The following is a 24,337-nucleotide window of genomic DNA, read 5'->3' as shown; positions in this document are numbered from 1 at the left end:
TGACTGACCCTTTGTAGAGCCAGTGTTTGGTTTGTCCGTTTTGGGCTACTGCAGAAACATGGCAACATAATGATCTCCATAGATGGAGACCACAACAATTCTTACTTTCAGGTGATTATACCCTAAATAAACTTCCTTCATATATTATATTATAGTCCATTTCTGCCAATATAAATCCTGCAGACTGGACCTTTAACCACTAAAACTCCTGCAGGTGCAGTAGCTCTCATATATACAGTAATGTGCTGACAAACATGTGAAACAACACTTTTGTGTTCAGTTTTGCACTTGAAAATATATTATTTTTATATTGCAAGTGTAAAATGTGGCTCCAGAAACCCCTCAAAATAAAGCTGACATTTAGGAAATATTTTTTTTTCTTCAGGCAGCTCATTTTCAAAACCCCCGGCGATAGAAAGTGCACTTCAGACAAAATGTTGTGTTAGCGATTATCTGAAATCAAAAGACAATTACAGAGGAGAGGCACTCAATAGAGTGTAGTCCTCTACCACTGTCTAATAATCTCCCCAGTTAGTCATTAGTTTTCACTGGCAGGGCTGTATTGGTTAATGACAGCGTGGTAATGAAGGCTGGCACAAGGGTAAAAGGTCACGGGGTAACTGAAATCAATACGTTTACTCCTTTTGGGAAAATATGTAAAATATTCAGTCAATTTATGAATAATGACTCAGAAGCTTCTGCTTGTCTGGCAATATGCAGACACGACAGTGGTGCCGGGGGAAAGGTCACATGGTCGACACGATCAATATGTTCTCTCCTGGTGTGGTTATGAAAACACAAATTAAAATTCACTTTAACCTAGTGATTTGTTTTCAGGAGGTTCGAAGACACAAACGGACACGGAGGTCGTCGCAGGTCCTCGGCTCTCTGGTGAGGTAATTATGAGCTGAGAGTCAGGGACAAAATGAGATGTTGGAATAATGATTTGAATACAGGGTGACATTACATTATGTTCAGTGAGGCTGGGTTTCAGAAGGAGGGGGCGCAGCGAAGATTAATAAAAATCATGAAACTCATAATGAGGTTGTAATGCTGGACAAATTAAAATTTTGACCTGATGATGGCACCAGATGAAAAGTCAGGGGATGACCAGTGTCCATATAATTCATCCTGAAGGGAAACATGAATGTCTGAACTACATTTGAAGGCAATAAATCAAATAGTTGTTGAGACATTCGAATTCAATCAAAGTGCCAAGCTCATGGTGGCGCTAAATTATTCCCTATCTTTTCTAGGGGAGAAGGAAACAGAAACATTTTCGTTATCATTCTGCTTTTTATTCATAATATTTGGAATCTCAGTCATTAAACGCAGCATTTAATGGTTGTTTCTGAGGGCTGTTTGCTGCGCAGATTTAAAGCCCTCAGAGGCAAATGTGTTTAAGCTATTTAAATAAAGCTGACTTGACTTGTCTAATCAATACCTATATGTTATAGTTGTAGCAGTAACCACCTATGAAGCTTGTCAATCCCTTTAGCTGTAGCAGGCCTTATTTCCCAAATGTGGAAGACTAGTACCATCTGTTCTCTGCAGTCAATGAAGAGCTGGACCCAGATGGTAATAATTGGACAGTAAATCTTTCAGGACCGGGGGACAGAATTGGGAAAAGTTGTTGCCATGGGCACAGATATGGGGTGGTTTTGCATCTCTTTGTAGTAGTTATTGTGGTTTTGTGTCTCATTTTGGTTGTTTTGAATCTCTTTTAGGTATTTTTTTTCTTTTTTGTGTCTCTTTTGGGTCATTTTAGCCCTTTTTCTACAGAGATCGTGCTATAGGGTCGCTACAAAGTCCTGTCTTTATGCTTCCTTTGCATTTTTACACAGAACCAAATGATGCCGGCATTATACCTCTCCAGTGTGCAATGGTGCATTTAGAATTACTCATTCTGAGTGTCGAAACGCACTCCGACACAAACTGGACAGTTCGTAATTTCGGAGCGCTGTCTGAATGTACCGTTAAGTTTATCAAAGCAGCACACTCTCAGAGTGTCAGAGCGCACTCTGGACACTCTGTCTGTGGAGACAGAGCAGCAGAGCGCCGAGCAGAGTGAATGTGTGGTTAACTTAACCATTTGTTCATTCATGTAGAAATATAATGCTGTGTTTCTTCCACCAACAGGGCTCTCATTTTAGTGTAGAGCGTCAGACTGAATCTATGAACGCACCATGTCAGGTCACTCACTCTCCAGGACCGCCAGTGTTAGTTGAATAAGTAAACACTGACCAACGGGATCAGACTGGCCGACCCGTATGCTCTCACTCAGTGGATGGATGATGTCACAGGAAGCCAATCTTACAAAGGAGGACCACACTTGAACGGTTCCCTCCAGTTTGTTTAGCTATTGAAGCTAACGTTAGCTAATGAAATCCAATATTCCTCTTAATCCCTCCCCAGTTTCTGATGAGGTGGACATGATAACCCTTAATACACATAACCTTATTCATCCCTACAACAGGAAATACTTTTTCCCTAACCTGATATGAAGTGTGCGCTGCACATGTGAGCATTTTTGATGATGGCCTCCGTCCATTCCTTTGGTCTTATCACATTTAACCATAGTTGTCTTTGTTTTTGTTGACGGGCAGTGGTGGCTGGTTTTGAGCCATGACTCCTTCTATTCTGGCTCCCAATAACACAACAAGACAAACACATTTTAAGACTCCTATGTAGCCTACAGCCCTGTGGGGGAGAGGCAGGTTTTGCCCCAGCTAATAAAATGATGTCATTGTGACGTTGATCCTCAAAGGGTCTATTGTGACATAAAACATACACATTGGCAGCTCTTTCTTAACAATAACAATGGCATTAATATGACAATAGCAATCATTTACCATCACTGCTATATAGCAGTTGGTCTTGTCCTCTGCTCAGAAGGTTAGAAGCTCCTGAATCTCATTGTTTTCCCAATTTGCAGACATTTATGGTCGCTGTTCTTCTTCTTTGAGTTAGCCGCCAGCTGCTATCACTTACCCTTGAAATCTCCTGCGTAATATGATGTTAATTCCACTTCAGAAGAGACTTGATGATCTCTAAAATTAGGTGGGGGGAAAAGGTGGATATATTGACATTGGTTATTAAACAAATAAGTTGTTACATATCGGCATATCGGATATGGACAAAAAAATTGAATATCGTGTATCCCTAGTTTTATATTTATCTACATATAATAATGCTGTGCAATTTCTACTGCCATTTTTGGTGGTGGTGTTGTGCTGATTTAGAATTTATATATTTTTGTGCCATTCATTTTAATTTTTACAGCACTTTGGTCAACTGCGAATGTTTTTAAATTAGTTTTATAAATAAACTTGATTTGATTTAAAGAAGTGGAACATTTACCTCTGAAACGAGGAAGAGTATAAGTATAGAGTACCATAATATTGTAGACTACTTCACTACATCAGAGACTGTAGGTACATCATCAGCACATCATATGTACTGAGTCATGTTTCACAGTGTTGTTTAAATAAAGAATGATTTAAAAAAAAAAAAAAAAAAACGTCATCAGTGAATCAGTATGAGGCAGACTGCCTTTACATGTATGACAAGTATACATCCGCGCAGGCTGTGAAAGGGTCAGTTTTTACCCTCACTCTGGTCTGTAAACACGATTCATCTCCCCCGTTAAAACTATTAATATACCTTAATATAAAATATTCGTGTTTAAAAAAAATCTGAAGTTATTTAATGGTGTGTTTGTCGAGGACCATATTTATAGTTCCACCGGGCGGGACGGCGGAAGGATATGGGACTTGCTGCCTATATAGCCCGCTCCGTTGCCCTTTGTGTATTATAACCTGAGACAACCAAGGGAGTAGCGCTGTTAAACACCGGTGGGAATCATTTGTTTGTAAGTATGTGTGTGTTTTCGAGTATAGGTACTTTGCTTAAGCCCAGCATTTTCTTATATATCATTATGTGTGTTTAATCGATTCAAATATAACTATTTGTAACAAATAAACCGTTAGCTACGCCCGGTGTTTTGCTAGCTAAGTTAACGAAGCTAACCGGGGCCTAGCTTAAGAAAACGTCGCTAAACGGCTGAACTAAACCTGAATTCAGTTTTTAATTCAGTCAGGCAACCCGACAAAGAGTGACACATTAATCTGTAAAAGGGAGTTAATCGGTGAGAACAACAGAAAGGACCGTTTATTTTGGCTTCCGGTTACATTAGCAACTTTAGCTCATTAGCTGCGTCAGCTGTTAGCTGACTCATAACAGGAAGTGTCTGATTATTTGAAAAATTTAACAATATTTTGTGTTAACGTTAGCTTTTACCTCCATCTACCGGTGATTAGAAGACGGTTTTTGTTATGGTGTTAAAACGTCCGAGGCAAAAAGTGGAGCGTTTAACCTGATAAATAAACTGCGACGTCGGCTAACTGTTAGCTAAACAGATAGGCTAGCTAGATGTTTTTCACTAACCGTTACGTAGGCCTGAACAGCTGTGGCGTAATGTCACGAAGTAATGCTTCGGGGAATATCTGCATTTTATTTGTCTATTAACATTTGTCAGCTTTTATTACACTTCATTTACGAAATAAAATGTGTACTTTTACTACAATACAGTTTATCCAAGGATCTTTAGGTTATTACAGAATAGAGACGGGCGGACAAATGAAGGAATGTGACTGAAAGAAAAACCGCGTTAACTTGTACTTTTACTTTAAGTATTTACTAATAAGTGCCAAATATTATTTAGTTTTAGCTCCTTCACAATCACGAGAATTTCCTTTTTTTTGTCCTGTGCCTTAACTGAATATATTGGGTGTTGGATTAATGTTGCGTAGACTATAGTAGCATTTAGAGGAGTTTAGCAATAAAAAGAGAAACAGGATGTATAAAGGTGGTTGTTAAAATGGTGACTGTTCAGCTCAGCTGAATACTGAAAGTTGTAGGTAGCTTAATGTTTGTGGATAAACCACTTCCCCTCAGAGGAGCTTGTTACTGATACAAAAACAACTGCACAGTATTACTTCCTGTGTTAACAGTGATCTGGCATTTGTAAAGGACTTGGTTTTTTTTTTTTCTTCTCAACAGTGTCAAAATGCAGATCTTTGTGAAGACGCTGACTGGTAAGACCATCACTTTGGAGGTTGAGCCCAGTGACACCATTGAAAATGTCAAGGCTAAGATTCAGGATAAGGAGGGCATCCCTCCTGACCAGCAGCGTCTGATCTTTGCCGGCAAACAGCTGGAAGATGGCCGCACCCTCTCCGACTACAACATCCAGAAGGAGTCCACCCTCCATCTTGTGCTCCGTCTGAGGGGAGGCATGCAGATCTTTGTGAAGACCCTGACTGGCAAGACCATCACCCTGGAGGTGGAGCCAAGTGACACCATTGAAAATGTCAAGGCTAAGATTCAGGATAAGGAGGGCATCCCTCCTGACCAGCAGCGTCTGATCTTTGCTGGCAAACAGCTGGAAGATGGCCGCACCCTCTCCGACTACAACATCCAGAAAGAGTCCACCCTCCATCTTGTGCTGCGTCTGAGGGGAGGCATGCAGATCTTCGTCAAGACCCTGACTGGCAAGACCATCACCCTGGAGGTGGAGCCCAGCGACACCATTGAGAACGTCAAGGCTAAGATCCAGGACAAGGAGGGCATCCCTCCTGACCAGCAGCGTCTGATCTTTGCTGGCAAGCAGCTGGAAGATGGCCGTACCCTCTCCGACTACAACATCCAGAAGGAGTCCACCCTCCATCTTGTGCTCCGTCTGAGGGGAGGCATGCAGATCTTTGTGAAGACCCTGACTGGCAAGACCATCACCCTGGAGGTGGAGCCAAGTGACACCATCGAGAACGTGAAAGCTAAGATCCAGGATAAGGAGGGCATCCCTCCTGACCAGCAGCGTCTGATCTTTGCCGGCAAACAGCTGGAAGATGGCCGCACCCTCTCCGACTACAACATCCAGAAAGAGTCCACCCTCCATCTTGTGCTGCGTCTGAGGGGAGGCATGCAGATCTTCGTCAAGACCCTGACTGGCAAGACCATCACCCTGGAGGTGGAGCCCAGCGACACCATCGAGAACGTCAAGGCTAAGATCCAGGATAAGGAGGGCATCCCTCCTGACCAGCAGCGTCTGATCTTTGCTGGCAAGCAGCTGGAAGATGGCCGCACCCTCTCCGACTACAACATCCAGAAGGAGTCCACCCTCCATCTTGTGCTGCGTCTCCGTGGAGGAAACTAATCTGCTTCTGCTAAAAGAATTCCCAGTTAACCCACCATCTATTTCAGTGTTTAAATCGCTCGTTCTCCTCAAGCAGTCAGGCATTCCTTTTTAATTTTTTTTTTTTTTTTTTTTTTATTCGAGTTACAATTATTCCTGAATTTTGCTTTTAATTTCACTTTGCAATTTGAACTGCTTAGCTGACAGTGGTGTGTTTTTGGGTTCCACAGTGTGATTTTTAGATTAAAAAAATATGCACAAACATGATGTTAAAATGATAATATTGGAAACATGTTTAAGTAGTGCAACATTGATTAGAAGTTAACAGGTTTAAATCGTCAGTTTGATAGATGAAAGTGTTCACTGTATTTCATTGCAACCGTCAGAGCAAAATCTCCATGGAAACACTGCTGTTACTAATGATAACTAATAAAATGGCTTCTCACCATAACCTGCTGACTTCTGTTGTTTTTAGTTCAACACAGGTTCAGTAACATCAAGCAATTCATTTGGTTATTATCATTTTTTCTCAACATGGTATTCCTAGCAGTATTTAAAATCCACGCCAGACAAGTATTTGTTACTTTGTCAAAGCACCAGTCACGTTATATTAAGAGTTTAAAGTACACTGAGGTTGTTTCCTAATGCTTTGAGGTTTTATGGGGCTGGAGTGAGGCATAATGTTTGTCCACTAGTTGTAACCAGAGACCAGCTCAACAGTAATCATTTTAACAGGTTGCTGATGGGGTGTTTCAAACCAGGGGTGAAAGAAATACTTAAATATACTTTTACTCCTGTAAAAATATTGTAGCAGTAAAGCACAGTATCTATATTTCTTTACTGGTTTAGCTCGGATGAAGTGAAGCTTCATTATCTTAATGAACAGCTGTGACAAATATAAAACAAAACAACACATGTTCATTCAATTCATACTTTACAGCAAATGTGTTGTAGTCTCAGTTTATGTATAATGATTATTTAAAGCTCTGATTAAGAAATATATTTTCCAGAACAATTTATTATTTAATTTATGAAATGTGACAAATACCGCAATTTTCAAGAACCAACTAACGGTCCAAAACTCCAAAATATTGACTGCTCAGTGTAATATAGGTATAGGCATTGCATTTATAAGTAAATAAATAAACATATTTACTCAAACACTACTTAAAACCAAATATAAGATGCTTTACTTGAGTATATCTATTTAAATTATTTTACACCTATAATTCACTGTGTGCTTTTTACTACAGTACATTTATTTCACAGCTTTGTTTACTTTACAAATTACATTTTTTGCATACAACACAAGACAAGCTTATAAAATATAAAATAATATAAAGTATTTAAACTTAGCTCCACCTCAAATGGCTACAACAGTAAAATGCGTACACACAGTATCAGCATTAATAAACCAATAATGTTGTGTACCAGTGAAATGGGCCAGGTACTTTTACGTCTGATACTGTGAGTACTTTTTGGACGTAATACTTACGTACTTTTTCTTCAGTGACATTTTGGATGCAGATTAATCATGATGGAGTGATTTTGAATCGAAATATTTTATCTTTAACTGATGTAAAGGATGTTAATGTCATCTGCCACTTGCTAACATAGAGCCAGCAAATATTCTCTTTTTTGTTTTATTTTTATTCTTTATTATTTTATTTATTTTTTTCTAAGTATTTTTCTTGATAGATGGCACCAAGGATTAATTGACTATCATTTTTTTTCTCAAAATCACTTGATGACTTAGTTATTATTTTTATTATAATAAAATAATTTTTTTTTTTAAATTATCAAACAAACTTTGACAAATTCCAGTAAGTTTAAATAAATCTGTCTGTTAGAGAAATAAACTCCAGGAAGTAGGTTTTTTGTGTAGTTTTACGTTTTTTGAGTATTTTAATATATTTTTCTAAAATCAGAAATTTGACTTATTTTTTGTTTTTTTAATTTTATTTATTTATTTATTTATTTATTTATTTATTTATTTATGTATGTATGTATGTATGTATGTATGTATGTATGTATGTATGTACTTAAATCAGTGATTCACAGCTCCACCCTGCGGGCACGCTTGGTGGCACCAATCAAACACACCTAGGTATTACGTCATCGCCAGGTGCATGATGGGCGTTGCTAGCATGCTAATCGTTATGCTAAACGCCGAAGAGCTCGTGGAGGGCGGATTCCTCGTTCTCTAAGGAACTTTTACCGTCATTAAATTGTTTGTGCTGGTTATACTGGCAGAGAAAGGTGGTGACGTCGTGGAACGAGAGCTAACGTTAACGAACAGAGAGGCTGGAGCAGATTTCGGAGGACATGGCGGCGCACGAGACTCCTGCAGCCAGGTGAGTACAACAACACGCATTCACCCATAACCATACTGCTCCATTAACCCATAACCATACTGTCCAATTACCATACTGTCCCATTCACCCATAACCAAACTGTCCCATTCACCCATAACCATACTGTCCCATTCACCCATAACCATACTGTCCCATTCACCTATAACATACTGTCCCATTCACCCATAACCATACTGTCCCATTCACCTATAACCATACTGTCCCATTCACCCATAACATACTGTCCCATTCACCCATATCCATACTGTCCCATTCACCCATAACATACTGTCCCATTCACCCATAACATACTGTCCCATTCACCCATATCCATACTGTCCCATTCACCCATAACATACTGTCCCATTCACCCATAACCATACTGTCCCATTCACCCATAACATACTGTCCCATTCACCCATAACCATACTGTCCCATTCACCCATAACATACTGTCCCATTCACCCATAACCATACTGTCCCATTCACCCATATCCATACTGTCCCATTCACCCATAACATACTGTCCCATTCACCCATAACCATACTGTCGCATTCACCCATATCCATACTGTCCCATTCACCCATAACATACTGTCCCATTCACCCATAATCATACTGTCCCATTCACCTATAACCATACTGTCCCATTCACCCATATCCATACTGTCCCATTCACCCATAACCATACTGTCCCATTCACCCATAACATACTGTCCCATTCACCCATATCCATACTGTCCCATTCACCCATAACATACTGTCCCATTCACCCATAACCATACTGTCCCATTCACCCATAACATACTGTCCCATTCACCCATAACCATACTGTCCCATTCACCCATAACCATACTGTCCCATTCACCCATATCCATACTGTCCCATTCACCCATAACATACTGTCCCATTCACCCATTTCCATACTGTCGCATTCACCCATATCCATACTGTCCCATTCACCCATGACATACTGTCCCATTCACCCATAACCATACTGTCCCATTCACCTATAACCATACTGTCCCATTCACCCATATCCATACTGTCCCATTCACCCATAACCATACTGTCCCATTCACCCATAACATACTGTCCCATTCACCCATATCCATACTGTCCCATTCACCCATAACATACTGTCCCATTCACCCATAACCATACTGTCCCATTCACCCATAACATACTGTCCCATTCACCCATAACCATACTGTCCCATTCACCCATAACATACTGTCCCATTCACCCATATCCATACTGTCCCATTCACCCATATCCATACTGTCCCATTCACCCATAACCATACTGTCCCATTCACCCATATCCATACTGTCCCATTCACCCATATCCATACTGTCCCATTCACCCATATCCATACTGTCCCATTCATCCATTTCCATACTGTCCCATTCACCCATATCCATACTGTCCCATTCACCCATAACATACTGTCCCATTCACCCATAACCAAACTGTCCCATTCACCTATAACCATACTGTCCGATTCACCCATAACATACTGTCCCATTCACCCATAACCATACTGTCCCATTCACCCATAACATACTGTCCCATTCACCCATAACCATACTGTCCCATTCACCCATAACATACTGTCCCATTCACCTATAACCATACTGTCCCATTCACCCATAACCAAACTGTCCCATTCACCCATAACCATACTATCCCATTCACCCATATCCATACTGTCCCATTCACCCATAACATACTGTCCCATTCACCCATAACCAAACTGTCCCATTCACCTATAACCATACTGTCCCATTCACCCATAACATACTGTCCCATTCACCCATAACCATACTGTCCCATTCACCCATAACATACTGTCCCATTCACCCATAACCATACTGTCCCATTCACCCATATCCATACTGTCCCATTCACCCATAACATACTGTCCCATTCACCCATATCCATACTGTCCCATTCACCCATATCCATACTGTCCCATTCACCCATAACCATACTGTCCCATTCACCCATATCCATACTGTCCCATTCACCCATAACATACTGTCCCATTCATCCATTTCCATACTGTCCCATTCACCCATATCCATACTGTCCCATTCACCCATAACATACTGTCCCATTCACCCATAACCAAACTGTCCCATTCACCTATAACCATACTGTCCCATTCACCCATAACATACTGTCCCATTCACCCATAACCAAACTGTCCCATTCACCCATAACATACTGTCCCATTCACCCATAACATACTGTCTCATTCACCCATAACCAAACTGTCCCATTCACCCATAACATACTGTCCCATTCACCCATAACCATACTGTCCCATTCACCCATAACATACTGTCCCATTCACCCATAACCATACTGTCCCATTCACCCATAACCATACTGTCCCATTCACCCATATCCATACTGTCCCATTCACCCATAACATACTGTCCCATTCACCCATATCCATACTGTCCCATTCACCCATATCCATACTGTCCCATTCACCCATAACATACTGTCCCATTCACCCATATCCAAACTGTCCCATTCACCCATAACATACTGTCCCATTCACCCATAACCATACTGTCCCATTCATCCATAACATACTGTCCCATTCACCCATAACCATACTGTCCCATCCACCCATAACCATACTGTCCCATTCACCCATAACCATACTGTCCCATTCACCCATAACCATACTGTCCCATTCACCCATAACATACTGTCCCATTCACCCATAACCATACTGTCCCATTCACCCATATCCATACTGTCCCATTCACCCATAACATACTGTCCCATTCACCCATATCCAAACTGTCCCATTCACCCATAACCAAACTGTCCCATTCACCCATAACATACTGTCCCATTCACCCATAACCATACTGTCCCATTCACCCATAACCATACTGTCCCATTCACCCATAACATACTGTCCCATTCACCCATAACCATACTGTCCCATTCACCCATAACCATACTGTCCCATTCACCCATATCCATACTGTCCCATTCACCCATAACATACTGTCCCATTCACCCATATCCATACTGTCCCATTCACCCATATCCATACTGTCCCATTCACCCATAACCATACTGTCCCATTCACCCATAACCATACTGTCCCATTCACCCATAACATACTGTCCCATTCACCCATAACCAAACTGTCCCATTCACCTATAACCATACTGTCCCATTCACCCATAACATACTGTCCCATTCACCCATAACCATACTGTCCCATTCACCCATAACATACTGTCCCATTCACCCATAACCATACTGTCCCATTCACCCATAACATACTGTCCCATTCACCTATAACCATACTGTCCCATTCACCCATAACCAAACTGTCCCATTCACCCATAACATACTGTCCCATTCACCCATAACCATACTGTCTCATTCACCCATAACCAAACTGTCCCATTCACCCATAACATACTGTCCCATTCACCCATAACCATACTGTCCCATTCACCCATAACATACTGTCCCATTCACCCATAACCATACTGTCCCATTCACCCATAACCATACTGTCCCATTCACCCATATCCATACTGTCCCATTCACCCATAACATACTGTCCCATTCACCCATATCCATACTGTCCCATTCACCCATATCCATACTGTCCCATTCACCCATGACATACTGTCCCATTCACCCATAACCATACTGTCCCATTCACCCATAACATACTGTCCCATCCACCCATAACCATACTGTCCCATTCACCCATAACCATACTGTCCCATTCACCCATAACCATACTGTCCCATTCACCCATAACCATACTGTCCCATTCACCCATAACATACTGTCCCATTCACCCATAACCATACTGTCCCATTCACCCATATCCATACTGTCCCATTCACCCATAACATACTGTCCCATTCACCCATATCCAAACTGTCCCATTCACCCATAACATACTGTCCCATTCACCCATAACCATACTGTCCCATTCACCCATAACCATACTGTCCCATTCACCCATAACATACTGTCCCATTCACCCATAACCATACTGTCCCATTCACCCATAACATACTGTCCCATTCACCCATAACATACTGTCCCATTCACCCATAACCATACTGTCCCATTCACCCATAACCATACCTGTATAGCTATACTGTTCTAATCACCCTCATGCATTATGTAATTAAATATGCGCTGATTTGCATAATGCTGCTGGTCCAGAACAGATATCTGGACGTTGGATAAAGCCAGATTCAATATTCTTGTTTCATTTAGTTGATGCATAAAAGTCAATGTTCCAATGATCAAAGTTATTCCTGATGAATTGTAGACTTTTAATGAGCACGATTTCTAAGCGTTAAAGGATAGTTTTGCCCAGTTACTACCTTAATCAAAATCTTATACTATTGTAACCCTAGAGTGAATACTGTATTGAAATTTAAACACAACTGAATTCACAGCTTGGAAATATTTAACTCTGAAACCATCTATCTAAATTTATTGTTTCTGAATTTACCTCTTTGAAATTATGATATGAAATTAAACACAGATTCAGGGTTGCTGAGATTCAATTGGTCAAATTCAGACCTAAAAATTCAAATTCCAAAAGTTCAAATTGAACATTAGACAAATTCTATTGGTCAGAAGAACATTCAGGCTTGAACATGTGTCCTGTCCTGGGTAGCTTGGATGTTGCCATTTAATTATTTTAAACTTGAATTTTTAGATCTGAATCTAAACAGAATTGAATTTGAGCAACCTGAATCTATTTTTCATTTTTCAATTGTGAAACGTATCATTCTGGATATGAATTTGTAGAATTTTTTTTATTTTTTTTTTATTTTATATTTCATTAAATGTATGTATTTTATATATTTTTTTCATTACATATTTTTTATTATGTTTAATAAATCAAGTACACCTCAAACAGGCTGGTGACAGAGTTCATACGGTAGTAGATTCCAAACAGAAATCTGATATTTTTTAAGATTGCAATACTTTTTTTTTTTTTTTTTAAATTTAAATGGTTCTCAAAGTAAAATATTTAAATGATATATGGGTCAATGACGTGACGCTGCTTTTTTTGTGTTCATATGGTTTAGTCAAATTTGGTGTAACCGGTTACACCATTTAACTCCTATTAAGAGCTTTTCTGTTATAGGCAGTTATGTCAAATATCAGCAGTTTATGACAGTAATTTGTTAGATATCAGTAGTTTATGATGCTAATTAAAGATGTATTATAAAAAAAACTACTTTTGATCTTGTACAGTAGCTTTAAAATACCTAAAAATCCAATAATTCATTTAAAGTAGAATTGTTACTCAAACATTCAAATTTCTGTCTGTAAAATACAATTATTTACATTTCTGCTATTTCATTACTAATGTATGATACATTTATAGAAAACTAAAGTAATCAAACTAAATAAATAAAATCAATTTTCCCCAATAGATGCCAGGGCCACCTGACAAGCCCTAAGGGTTTTCTTTTGGCTCCTCCCGCACACTTTTTTTTTTCTCTTTTAAGTCATCGTTTTTATATGTGTCAATACTGTATGTATTCTGTTTCTTCTTATTGACATCCTATACTCTTTTTCTTGTGTGCAAATAAAAAACAAAAACAAAAAAAAAACAAGGAAAAAGTGGCTCGTCATAGAGTGCTAATGCTAATGAATGCTAATGCTGCAGCAAGGGCCAATTACGTCCTTACAAGTTGTTGTTGTCGGTGACTTTTCCCCTTATCAGAATTTAAAACACAAAACATGAAACATGAGTTAAATTTTAAAATTAAATGATTGTTGTTAGCAAAGAATTTACAGTAGAAGAAATTAGTTAATTGTTATCAGCTGTTCCTTTTTCTGAACTTCCTCTCATTAAATTTTTATCAACCGTATTCACAATAGTAGACCAGTTCACCCTTATGAGTTCTTGTCAGGTGACTTTTTTCTTATTAGAACTTAAGATACAAAGTAGTTAAATGTAGTTAAGTTAAATTTTAAAATGAAACATGATTGTAAAATGTTTTTCTCAGCAAAGAATTTACAGTAGAAGAAATTAGCTCACTGTTGTCAGATGTTCTTTTTTCTGAAATGAAATAACATGAAAAAAACAAGTTCACTTAACCTTGTTGACTGTCATATTTGATTTTCAGTGTCAATTCCTTCACCAAACAATGGTGTTTGACTGTAGAAGGAACATGGTTAGGCAGTGTATCATATTTTTATGAAAAATACCAGTTACACCAATTGACACAACCCAGTGTCATTTAGTGTAACTGGTATTTTTTCATAAAAATATGATTATATACAGGAAAATAAATGTGGAGTAAAATGTGGAACAAATGTAATCCACTTCTGCAGTGCACAGTACACTGTGTTTTTTAACAAATTTTACATAATTTGTCACGCGTTGTTTAGAAAAAAAGGGGTGTTTTTAGGAAATGTCCTGCTCAGTATTGCCAAAATGCATTAAAATTTAAATATAGAAATACTCCAGAAATATCTTATTTCAATTTAATGCTTTTGAAATAAAGATTTTTTTTATAAGTACACTTAAATCTACTGTAGGTGGATAAAATATTTAATATTTATCATTCTTTCGTGGTTATACCATTTGACATTTTCAGGAGCATTCAGTCTTACTTTTAATAAAAAATGGTGCAAATGTCATTTCAAATGACATAAAACCAACAAAAATACAGAATGTACATTTTAACAAATCTGATGCATGCTTTGAAAACTATTTTTGAAGATATTTCTGAATTGCTCATCTTGCCAACCCTTATTTGTCACTGACCCATAAATTAAATTTTAAATTTCATATATAAAGTATTCAGTGGCTGTTAAAATTCAAATACTGTCTTTTATTTGCTTCCATAATTAACTAATTATTATTTTCATTATGGATTCATCTGCTGATTATTTTCTCCATTTATTAACTGATTGTTTGGTTTGTAAAAATTTGGGAAATAGTGAGAAATTTTTGTCACCATGACCCAGAGCCCAAAGTGATACCTTCACAATGTTTTTGTCCAAACAACAGTCCATACCTCAACATTGATACTAACACATAACATTTATTGATATTATTCAAAGGAGATATTTGTGAAGCTGAAACCATTAAATACTTTAAAATTAAAAATTCCTTCATCCATTAAAACAGTGTCAAATTAATACCCTGTCAATCGACTAATTGATTAATGGATTAATTCTCTCAGTCTTTGTTTAGTGTGTAAAAACCAAAGCTGTCAGATAAATGTACTGGAGTAGAAATATAATGTGGCGTTAACAGAAAAGACAAGAACCTTAAATTTGCACTTCAGTACAGTAGTTGAGAAAATGTACTCCGTCACATTCCACCTCTGTGTGAGTGTTAATCAAGTACAGATGAAGCAACATGATCAGATTTTAAATTCTTTATTACATTTTCAGTCTTTACATCCATAAGTCACATTAACCATCATGTGAATCACCTTTGTCTCTATTTATTTTTTAAATGCACAAAAAGCAGAGATGAACAAATCATGATGAATAATACAGGTTCAGAGTGGGGTCATGCATTCATTAGTATCATTATTATTATTATTAACACATTTTGGTTGTTTCTTTGCAGCTATTTATTGTCACTACAGGAAGCTCTCTGCGCTCCGACACGTCTCAGAGAGCTGAGAGAGTTTTTTTAATTCGGGGAGTTTTATAATACACGTGGCTTAAATCTGATAAAGATCCAATTAATATGTCAGAGAGCTTTCTGCTCTTAGGCTCTGCCTCTACAAATTAAATTTAAACTGAGATAAAGTATAGACATCAGGCAGATTATGGGCTATAATCTGAATGCTCTGCACCGTCCTTGTGTGTGTGTGTGTGTGTGTGTGTGTGTGTGTGTGTGTGTGAGCGCCACAGGGTCACAGCGGTGTGTCTACAGGATGGTCTCAGCGCAGGAGTCAAAGAAGCGAGCATGCAGTTTCTGATCAAAGTCTCTGTGTGTTCCAGGTGGAGGAGGCAGCTGGTCCTGAGGGGGGTAAAGGCGGAGCTGCTGTTGTCTGGAGTAGGAGCCTGAGTCGTCGCGGTCTGAGTCCACCTGGATGCTGACCTGGGGCATGGGTGGGCGTTGTGGCGGCAGCGGAGGTGGCAGGTGTGACGGAACGTCCCCGGGGGCGAGGCTGGAGGTCTGGGAGTGGGCAGGTGAGTCGGGGCAGGAGATCTTCAGGTGCAGAGTGATGCTGTGGAACCAGGTTACACTTTTACTCTCCATCTCTCACACACACTCTCAGTTACCAGTTTATTAGGTACAGCTAGCTAAAGTTAATGCAGCCTGAGACCTTGATCACACAGAAAGTGTTTCAGCAGCTGGCAGCGCCTTTTTGTAATAGTTTTTAACGAGAATGAAGCATTTAGCTCACGGGTTTTGTTGCAACGCACCTCGCATTTCTGTGCTCTAGGCGCCACTTTGATTTTTATTTGTGACTATTTGTACTGTAACTTTTTTGACACACTATACTGTGCCTCTTTATGTGACGTACTATACCAAGACTTTTTTGTAACGTACGATACCATGACTTCTTCTGCGACATACTGTGCCGTCACTTTTTTGACACATCATACTTTGATTTTTATTTGTGACATACTACACCATAACTTTTTTGACACGCTATACTGTGCCTTTTTATGTGACATACTATACCAAGACTTTTTTGTAACATACCGTACCATGACTTTTTATGTGATGTACTATACCAAGACTTTTTTGTAACGTATGATACCATGACTTTTTATGTGACATACTATACCAAAACTTTTTTGTAACATACTGTACCATGACTTTTTATGTGACATACTATACCAAAACTTTTTTGTAAGATACTGTACCATGACTTTTTTGTAACATACCGTACCATGACTTTTTATGTGATGTACTGTACCAAGACTTTTTTGTAACGTACTATACCATGACTTTTTATGTGACATACTCTACCATGACTTTTTATGTGACGTACTATACCAAGACTTTTTTGTAACGTACTATACCATGACTTTTTATGTGACATACTCTACCATGACTTTTTATGTGACGTACTATACCAAGACTTTTTTGTAACGTACGATACCATGACTTTTTATGCGACATACTGTGCCATCACTTTTTTGACACGATACTTTGATTTTTATTTGTGACATACTATACCATAACTTTTTTGACACACTATACTGTGCCTTTTTATGTGACATACTATACCAAAACTTTTTTGTAACATACCGTACCATGACTTTTTATGTGATGTACTGTACCAAGACTTTTTTGTAACGTACTATACCATGACTTTTTATGTGACATACTATACCATGACTTTTTATGTGACGTACTATACCAAGACTTTTTTGTAACGTACGATACCATGACTTTTTATGCGACATACTGTGCCATCACTTTTACTACTATGGCTTTTTATGTGATGTACTATAGCAAGACTTTTTTGTAACTTGCTTTACCGTGACTTTTTATGTAACCTACTATACCATGACTTTTTTGAGACATACTATACAAATACTTTTTGTAATGTATTATACCATGACTTTTTTGTGACATACTACACAATGACTATTTATGTGATGCACTATACCAAGACAGTTTTGTAACGTACTTTATCATGACTTTTTTTGACATACTATACTTTGACTTTTTTTGTGATGTACTGTGCCATCACTTTTTCCACACACTATACTATGACTCGTCTCTCTTTTTTCCTGCCATACTTGTCTGACGTTATTTTCTTCGTCAGTCTTACTGAAGCTTTAAAGGCCAATAAAGATTGCACACCGAGTTAGACATCAGCCGCAATATTTATGTTTATTACTCTTCTGTATTACAGTGAAGATAAAGTGAATACTCAGACATATAGTACCTCTGCACTAACATCATATACCTCATGAAGGGATGGTGATTTCTTTGATATACAATATGTTTGCAGTAGAACTGATAGCTGTACATTTGACTGTCAAATCAGAGGATTCAATTTATCGTCGCTCCCTTGAAGGATTAGCCACAGGCCTTCAAAGACAAAACTCACAACAGAAATATGTATAGGAGGCTTTTAAATAATACTGTAAAATAATTATCTCGTGACTCAAAGAGTTTAGTTTTCTCTTCTCATGTTGGTGTTGAAAATTGTCTGAGATGACTGCGCATATTAGGAACAATCACTATCGTCACTAACTTTAATGTGAGGAAGAAATAGCAGATGTAACTGACAGACTGTTGAACTTTGACACACAGAACTTTGCATGACATTCAGTGATCTTAATACTGAAACTAATGTCTGATTTTTTTTGTATCTACAGAGACACTGTTCACATGGATGGCAGGTTGGAGTGACGAAGATGATGACACATTCTGCAGTGAGTCAAATGATCTATAATTAGAAAGCAGACATGTTTTCTGTTGGTAGAAAGTGTCAACTTTGGAAACCCCTGACCTGGAGTATGTTTAACTTAAGCAGTTTATGTAACAACTAACAACTTCTCCATGATCTCTACTGTACAAGCCTGCCATGTCAAAACAATGTAGGAAAAAAAAAGCCTAACATTATCATTGAATTTACATGTACATGTATTTCTTGTTGTAACTATGTGTTTGGTTGAAGGTGACGGTGTCGTTGTCCCAGCCAGTGTTTGCTGTCGTGCAGTTTCGGCGCACAGTACCTGCGGTCTAAGTCGTTCTGATCGGAGTTGACTGTCGAGTAAGGGTTCGTCTCCTGTAGGAAAACACACACACGTACACAGAGACACAAAGAGAGCATGTGCACAACACACGAAGAGACAAGCAAACACAAGCATGTAAACACATGAGTACAAACACAGACACAAAGATAATAGAGATGAACAAAAACACTAAAACATGATAACCACCGCTTCATCTTTAGGAGTTGCTATTACTACTGACTATGGCACAGAGGCTGGAGTTCAAATCCCAGTCAGGGCTAGTAACACATATCCAATACTACTATCCTAAATCTGAATATGTTACGGCAAGGGGGAGCCAGAACGCCAGGTCAAGTGGGGATGTCATCATCATCCCCATATCAGTTGTACTATTATAATCATAATAAGAATAAGTAATAAGAAAAAGTAAACCTATAGGACCAGTAAACTGTTAAAGATAAATGAAATTCTGGTATTCCTCCTGAGCTGGGCTATTCAGAAGACGGAGGTAGGGCAGGATATACAGGTAAGTAAGATTAGTTAGTGTGTCCTAAAACAGTCATAGTAGCATGTAGTGTGACAGTAGTGTGTGACAGTAAAGCATAGCAAAAACAGTCATAGATAGTTAAATTAAAAAAACATGAATTATTATGGAAACAAAATATAGTGTGTCTTAAAAGTGTCTCTTTCTAACATCCTAACTCTTTCTATCTAACATCCTAACATCCTATCATCCTAACTCATTCTTTCTATTTAACATCCTAACATCCTATCTATCATCCATCATTCTTTCTAACATCCTATCATCCTAACTCATTCTTTCTAAAATCCTATCATCCTAACTATCTATCATCCTTTTTAGCTATCTGTTTTATGATTTTTTTAATCTCTTGTTTTAGCACTATGTAGTAACAAGTACAATTTTTGTTTTTTAATCTAACTATCTGTATGTCCCCACCTACCATATGTACCTGTATATCCTGCCCTGCCTCCGTCCTGTAAATACCCCAGCTCAGGAGGGATACCAGTATTTCATTTATCTTTCAGCCACTTCAGTTTACTGGTCCTATATTCTTATTACTTATTCTTCTTATGATTTTCTTCTTATAATAGTAATACATCTGTGGGGATGATGATGATGATGGCTCCCCCTTGCCGTAGCATTTTCAGAATTAGTATAGCAGTATTGGCTATGTGTAAATTGCCCTGACTGGGATTAGAACCTGCGCCATAGTCAGTAGTCTTAACCACTGAGGTATCCTGCTGCTACAGAGACTTTAGTGTGTATGTGTGTATCTATAGATAGACTCTTGGCATGTGAAAAAGGTCGTAGTGTGTCCTAAAAGTCACAGTATAGAATGTGAATTTTTTTTTCAAATGCTATACTGTGACACTTTTAGGACACACTACACTAGACTGTTTTATCTCTGTTTTTGACATACTTTACCATGACGACATTGCTGATATGAAATCTCTACAAGACAGCTCACCCATGGTCACAAGCAACATCTACCAAAAGCTCTATTAGCACTCGACCTGTCACATTTAATAAATGCCATCAAACATTAAACTAACCAAATGAACACAACAAGAGGTGGAGGTAGGGGTTGGTGTACTCACAGTCAGAGGTTTGGTTTTGGGTGGGAGGGTTAACAGGGGCAGGGACTGGCTCTGTGTGGGGCGCTATGGCCTCCATGGGAATCGTCACAGGACGGGGAACAACGCTGTTGGGCTAAGGGATACAAAGAACAAAAGGCTGGCATGCAGGGCTAACTGGGATTGTAAAGGACAAGGCTCAGTGTATTCTATACTTTTGTTATTGTCAAAAAATTTTTCTTCATAGTCACTTCATAGTGTTTTACACTTTAGATTTTGAGGGAACACGTGGACTAATTTCACTTTCTGGGGTGACCAGACCTTAAAACAGGACTCATTTTAAGGGATGTTTGGACACAAGTATAGAATAGCACTCGCCTTATCCTTCAGTCACAATCAGCAGTGAACATAATGGGTCATAAAGATGCTAAAAGCGTCAACAAGTGTTGGAACACAGTGGTAAAGGGAGACAGATATCCTAAGAGGAGGAAGGACAGACAAAAAGACTGTAGTAAGTGTTGTACAGTGCCTTTTCAGCAACACTGTGGGACAGAGAGGAGAAACATACAGTATTAGTCAGAGCAAACAAAACCCAGGAACGACACACCCACAACAGATGGAGCGACACACATTTAAATACACAGCAAATAACCGAAAACAAGAGATACACACTCGCCAACTTCTGGAGATTACAGTAGCTGTGTGTTGGCAGGCAGACACGGGATCTGAGTGTGTGCTGAGTAATCTTTTAATTTTATTTTTGTCAACATTTCCCTCACCTCCTCGTCGCTCTCTGGCTCTGCCGCCTTTTTCTTCTTCTTCTTGTCATCCTCCTTCTTCTTGTCTTTGTCTGGCAGGATGTCGTCCAGCCAGGCCAAGTCGTGTTGTGAGAACATCAGATCCAGCAGCTTCCTCACGACCATCAGACCCAGAATCTACAGACACGGGACGGAGGATAAAGGGACACATAGTTTCTGATCCGTTTTCTGTCAATGGACTATTCATGTCAGCTTGACTTCACATTACTTGAGTAAATGTACTGAGCTACATTCCACAACTGCAATTAACATTATTCATTCTTGTAGTTTTGGCTGTCATGTGTCCACTCTCGCATCTTCTAAATTAAACATATCTGACACCTTGGTAAATGACACAAACAGAAGGACACAGGACACAGGACACACAGTAACACACTCACCATCACTGGAAAGATGATGGCAAGGAAGGTGGACTTCAGGATCCAGAGGACAGCCAGACACACGATCTGGACGAGGGTGAAAAGATGGACGCGTCTCAGAGGAACATGACGCAGGAAAGAGAAGTCTGGCTGGTGTTTGGGTGGCATCAGATACAGCTTGATACGCTCCCAGAACTGGAACACAAAGACAGAACATGTCTTAGTCTCTACAAATGTAAAAAAGAATATTACAACATTTTAATTGTAAGGATATCCTGCTTCTGTTACACCATAGCATGCTCACTTAATTTGTAACGTTTGTCTCTAAATGCTTTGGTTGAGTTTCTATTTTTGATTCTATTGTTTATTTCAGTTTGATTTTATTGTCATTTTAAAATGCATTTCTTTTGCACTATGGTTGTTTAGTGTACGGTACGACGAATTGCCTTGCTCCTGACGTATAGATAGCTATATAGATAAACTTGACTTACTTTATTATAATTTTGTTTTACTGTCTTGTCCATGTGCTGCTTAATCAATGCAATGACACTGGGATGACATACGATACTATGACTTTTTTCCATAATTTTGGACGACATACTATACAATGACTTTTTTTCGTGATTTTGGACGAAATACTATACTATGACTTTTTTCCATAATTTTGGACGACATACTATACTATGACTTTTTTTCCGTGATTTTGGACAACATCCTAAAGTATAACTTTTTTTCATGATTTTGGATGACATACTTTACTATGACTTTTTTTCATGATTTTGGACGACATACTATACTATGACTTTTTTTCATGGTTTTGGAAGACATACTATACTATGACTTTTTTTGTGATTTTAGACGACATATTATACTATGACTTTTTTCCATAATTTTGGACGACATACTATACTATGACTTTTTTTTCGTGATTTTGGACGACATACTATAGTATGACTTTTTTTTTCATGATTTGAGGCGACATACTATACTATGACTTTTTTCCATAATTTTGGACATACTATACGATGACTGTTTTTCATGGTTTGGGACAACATACTACCATAGTAGGAGCTACAGAACACCTTGCCAAAACTACCTGTCACAAAGACAGTTTCTTTGCATCAACACTTGCATCCTTGTATATTGAACATTTTTTATATTTGATGTTTATTTGTATATGTTTTGTATGTTGTATAGTTCTGTATATTCCACCTCTTGACTAAACTATGAATACTTATGTCAATTCTGGTATATTGCGAGCAAGTCTGCCGGAGTCAAATTCCTTCTATGTACACACGTATTTGGCGAATAAAGCTGATTCTGATTCTTTGTCTCTTTTTCATGATTTGGGATGACATACTATACTATGCATTTTTTTCATGATTTTTCATCACATACTATACTATGACTTTTTTTTATAGTTTCGGACAACATACTATACTATGACTTTTTTTCTTGATTTTGGACGACATACTATACTATGACTTTTTTTCATGATTTGGGACGACATACTATGACTTTTTTTCTTGATTTTGGACGACATACTATACTATGACTTTTTTCATGATTTGGGACGACATACTATACTATGACTTTTTTTCTTGATTTTGGACGACATACTATACTATGACTTTTTTCATGATTTGGGACGACATACTATACTATGACTTTTTTTCTTGATTTTGGACGACATACTATACTATGACTTTTTTCATGATTTGGGACGACATACTATACTATGACTTTTTTTCTTGATTTGGGACGACATACTATACTATGACTTTTTTTCATGATTTGGGACGACATACTATACTATGACTTTTTTCATGATTTGGGACAACATACTATACAATGACTTTTTTTCGTGATTTTGGACGAAATACTATACTATGACTTTTTTCCATAATTTTGGACGACATACTATACTATGACTTTTTTTCCGTGATTTTGGACAACATCCTAAAGTATAACTTTTTTTCATGATTTTGGATGACATACTTTACTATGACTTTTTTTCATAATTTTGGATGACATACTATACTATGACTTTTTTTGTGATTTTAGACGACATATTATACTATGACTTTTTTCCATAATTTTGGACGACATACTATACTATGACTTTTTTTTCGTGATTTTGGACGACATACTATAGTATGACTTTTTTTTTCATGATTTGAGACGACATACTATACTATGACTTTTTTCCATAATTTTGGACATACTATACTATGACTGTTTTTCGTGGTTTTGGGCGACATACTATACTATGACTTTTTTCCATAATTTTGGACATACTATACGATGACTGTT

At 38.2% G+C, this 24,337-nt stretch overlaps 3 protein-coding genes and 1 long non-coding RNA gene across 12 annotated transcripts in view; 3 read left to right on the top strand and 1 right to left on the bottom strand.

Annotated features, from left to right (window-relative positions):
• Positions 1-3,735: 3,735 nt before the first annotated feature.
• On the top strand, positions 3,736-5,972 carry ubc (ubiquitin C). The gene is made up of 3 exons (XM_078162382.1): positions 3,736-3,871; positions 5,062-5,871; positions 5,939-5,972. Exons 2-3 carry the CDS (start codon positions 5,069-5,071, stop codon positions 5,970-5,972), a joined length of 837 nt encoding a protein of 278 aa, XP_078018508.1. The 5' UTR covers positions 3,736-3,871; positions 5,062-5,068.
• Positions 5,844-6,644, top strand: LOC144458742 (ubiquitin). The gene has a single exon (XM_078162030.1). The coding sequence runs from the start codon at positions 5,981-5,983 to the stop codon at positions 6,212-6,214; it is 234 nt and encodes a 77-aa protein (XP_078018156.1). The 5' UTR covers positions 5,844-5,980; the 3' UTR covers positions 6,215-6,644.
• A 1,641-nt stretch (positions 6,645-8,285) lies between these two features.
• On the top strand, positions 8,286-23,353 carry LOC117269625 (uncharacterized). Of its 2 annotated transcripts, none has more exons than XR_004502747.2 (5): positions 8,286-8,547; positions 16,546-16,737; positions 18,892-18,948; positions 19,194-19,289; positions 21,705-23,353. It is a non-coding gene; the product is annotated as an uncharacterized LOC117269625 (long non-coding RNA). The 2 variants fall into 2 exon arrangements; XR_013488132.1 differs by having other exon boundaries at positions 19,194-19,306.
• slc4a5b (solute carrier family 4 member 5b) overlaps positions 15,954-24,337 on the bottom strand; it is a 48,564-nt gene continuing 40,180 nt past the window's right edge. For 5 of the 8 annotated variants that reach the window (XM_078162024.1, XM_078162023.1, XM_078162025.1 and 2 more), the window contains 4 exons: positions 22,046-22,219; positions 21,627-21,782; positions 19,252-19,304; positions 15,954-16,775 (listed from right to left, as the gene is read on the bottom strand). In XM_078162024.1, the coding sequence (XP_078018150.1) occupies positions 16,472-16,775; positions 19,252-19,304; positions 21,627-21,782; positions 22,046-22,219 (687 nt within the window). In that variant the 3' untranslated portion in view covers positions 15,954-16,471. Of the gene's footprint in view, positions 16,776-19,242; positions 19,305-20,871; positions 21,390-21,626; positions 21,783-22,045; positions 22,220-24,337 lie in introns of those variants that run through there. The other 3 variants (XR_013488131.1, XM_078162028.1, XM_078162029.1) reach the window with 3 other exon arrangements.

Source organism: Epinephelus lanceolatus, chromosome 19 (genome assembly GCF_041903045.1).
Source record: "Epinephelus lanceolatus isolate andai-2023 chromosome 19, ASM4190304v1, whole genome shotgun sequence".
NCBI classification, from domain to species: domain Eukaryota; kingdom Metazoa; phylum Chordata; class Actinopteri; order Perciformes; family Serranidae; genus Epinephelus; species Epinephelus lanceolatus.
The sequence above is the reverse complement of the archived record's forward strand: the minus strand, read 5'-3'. Positions and strand labels throughout refer to the sequence as shown.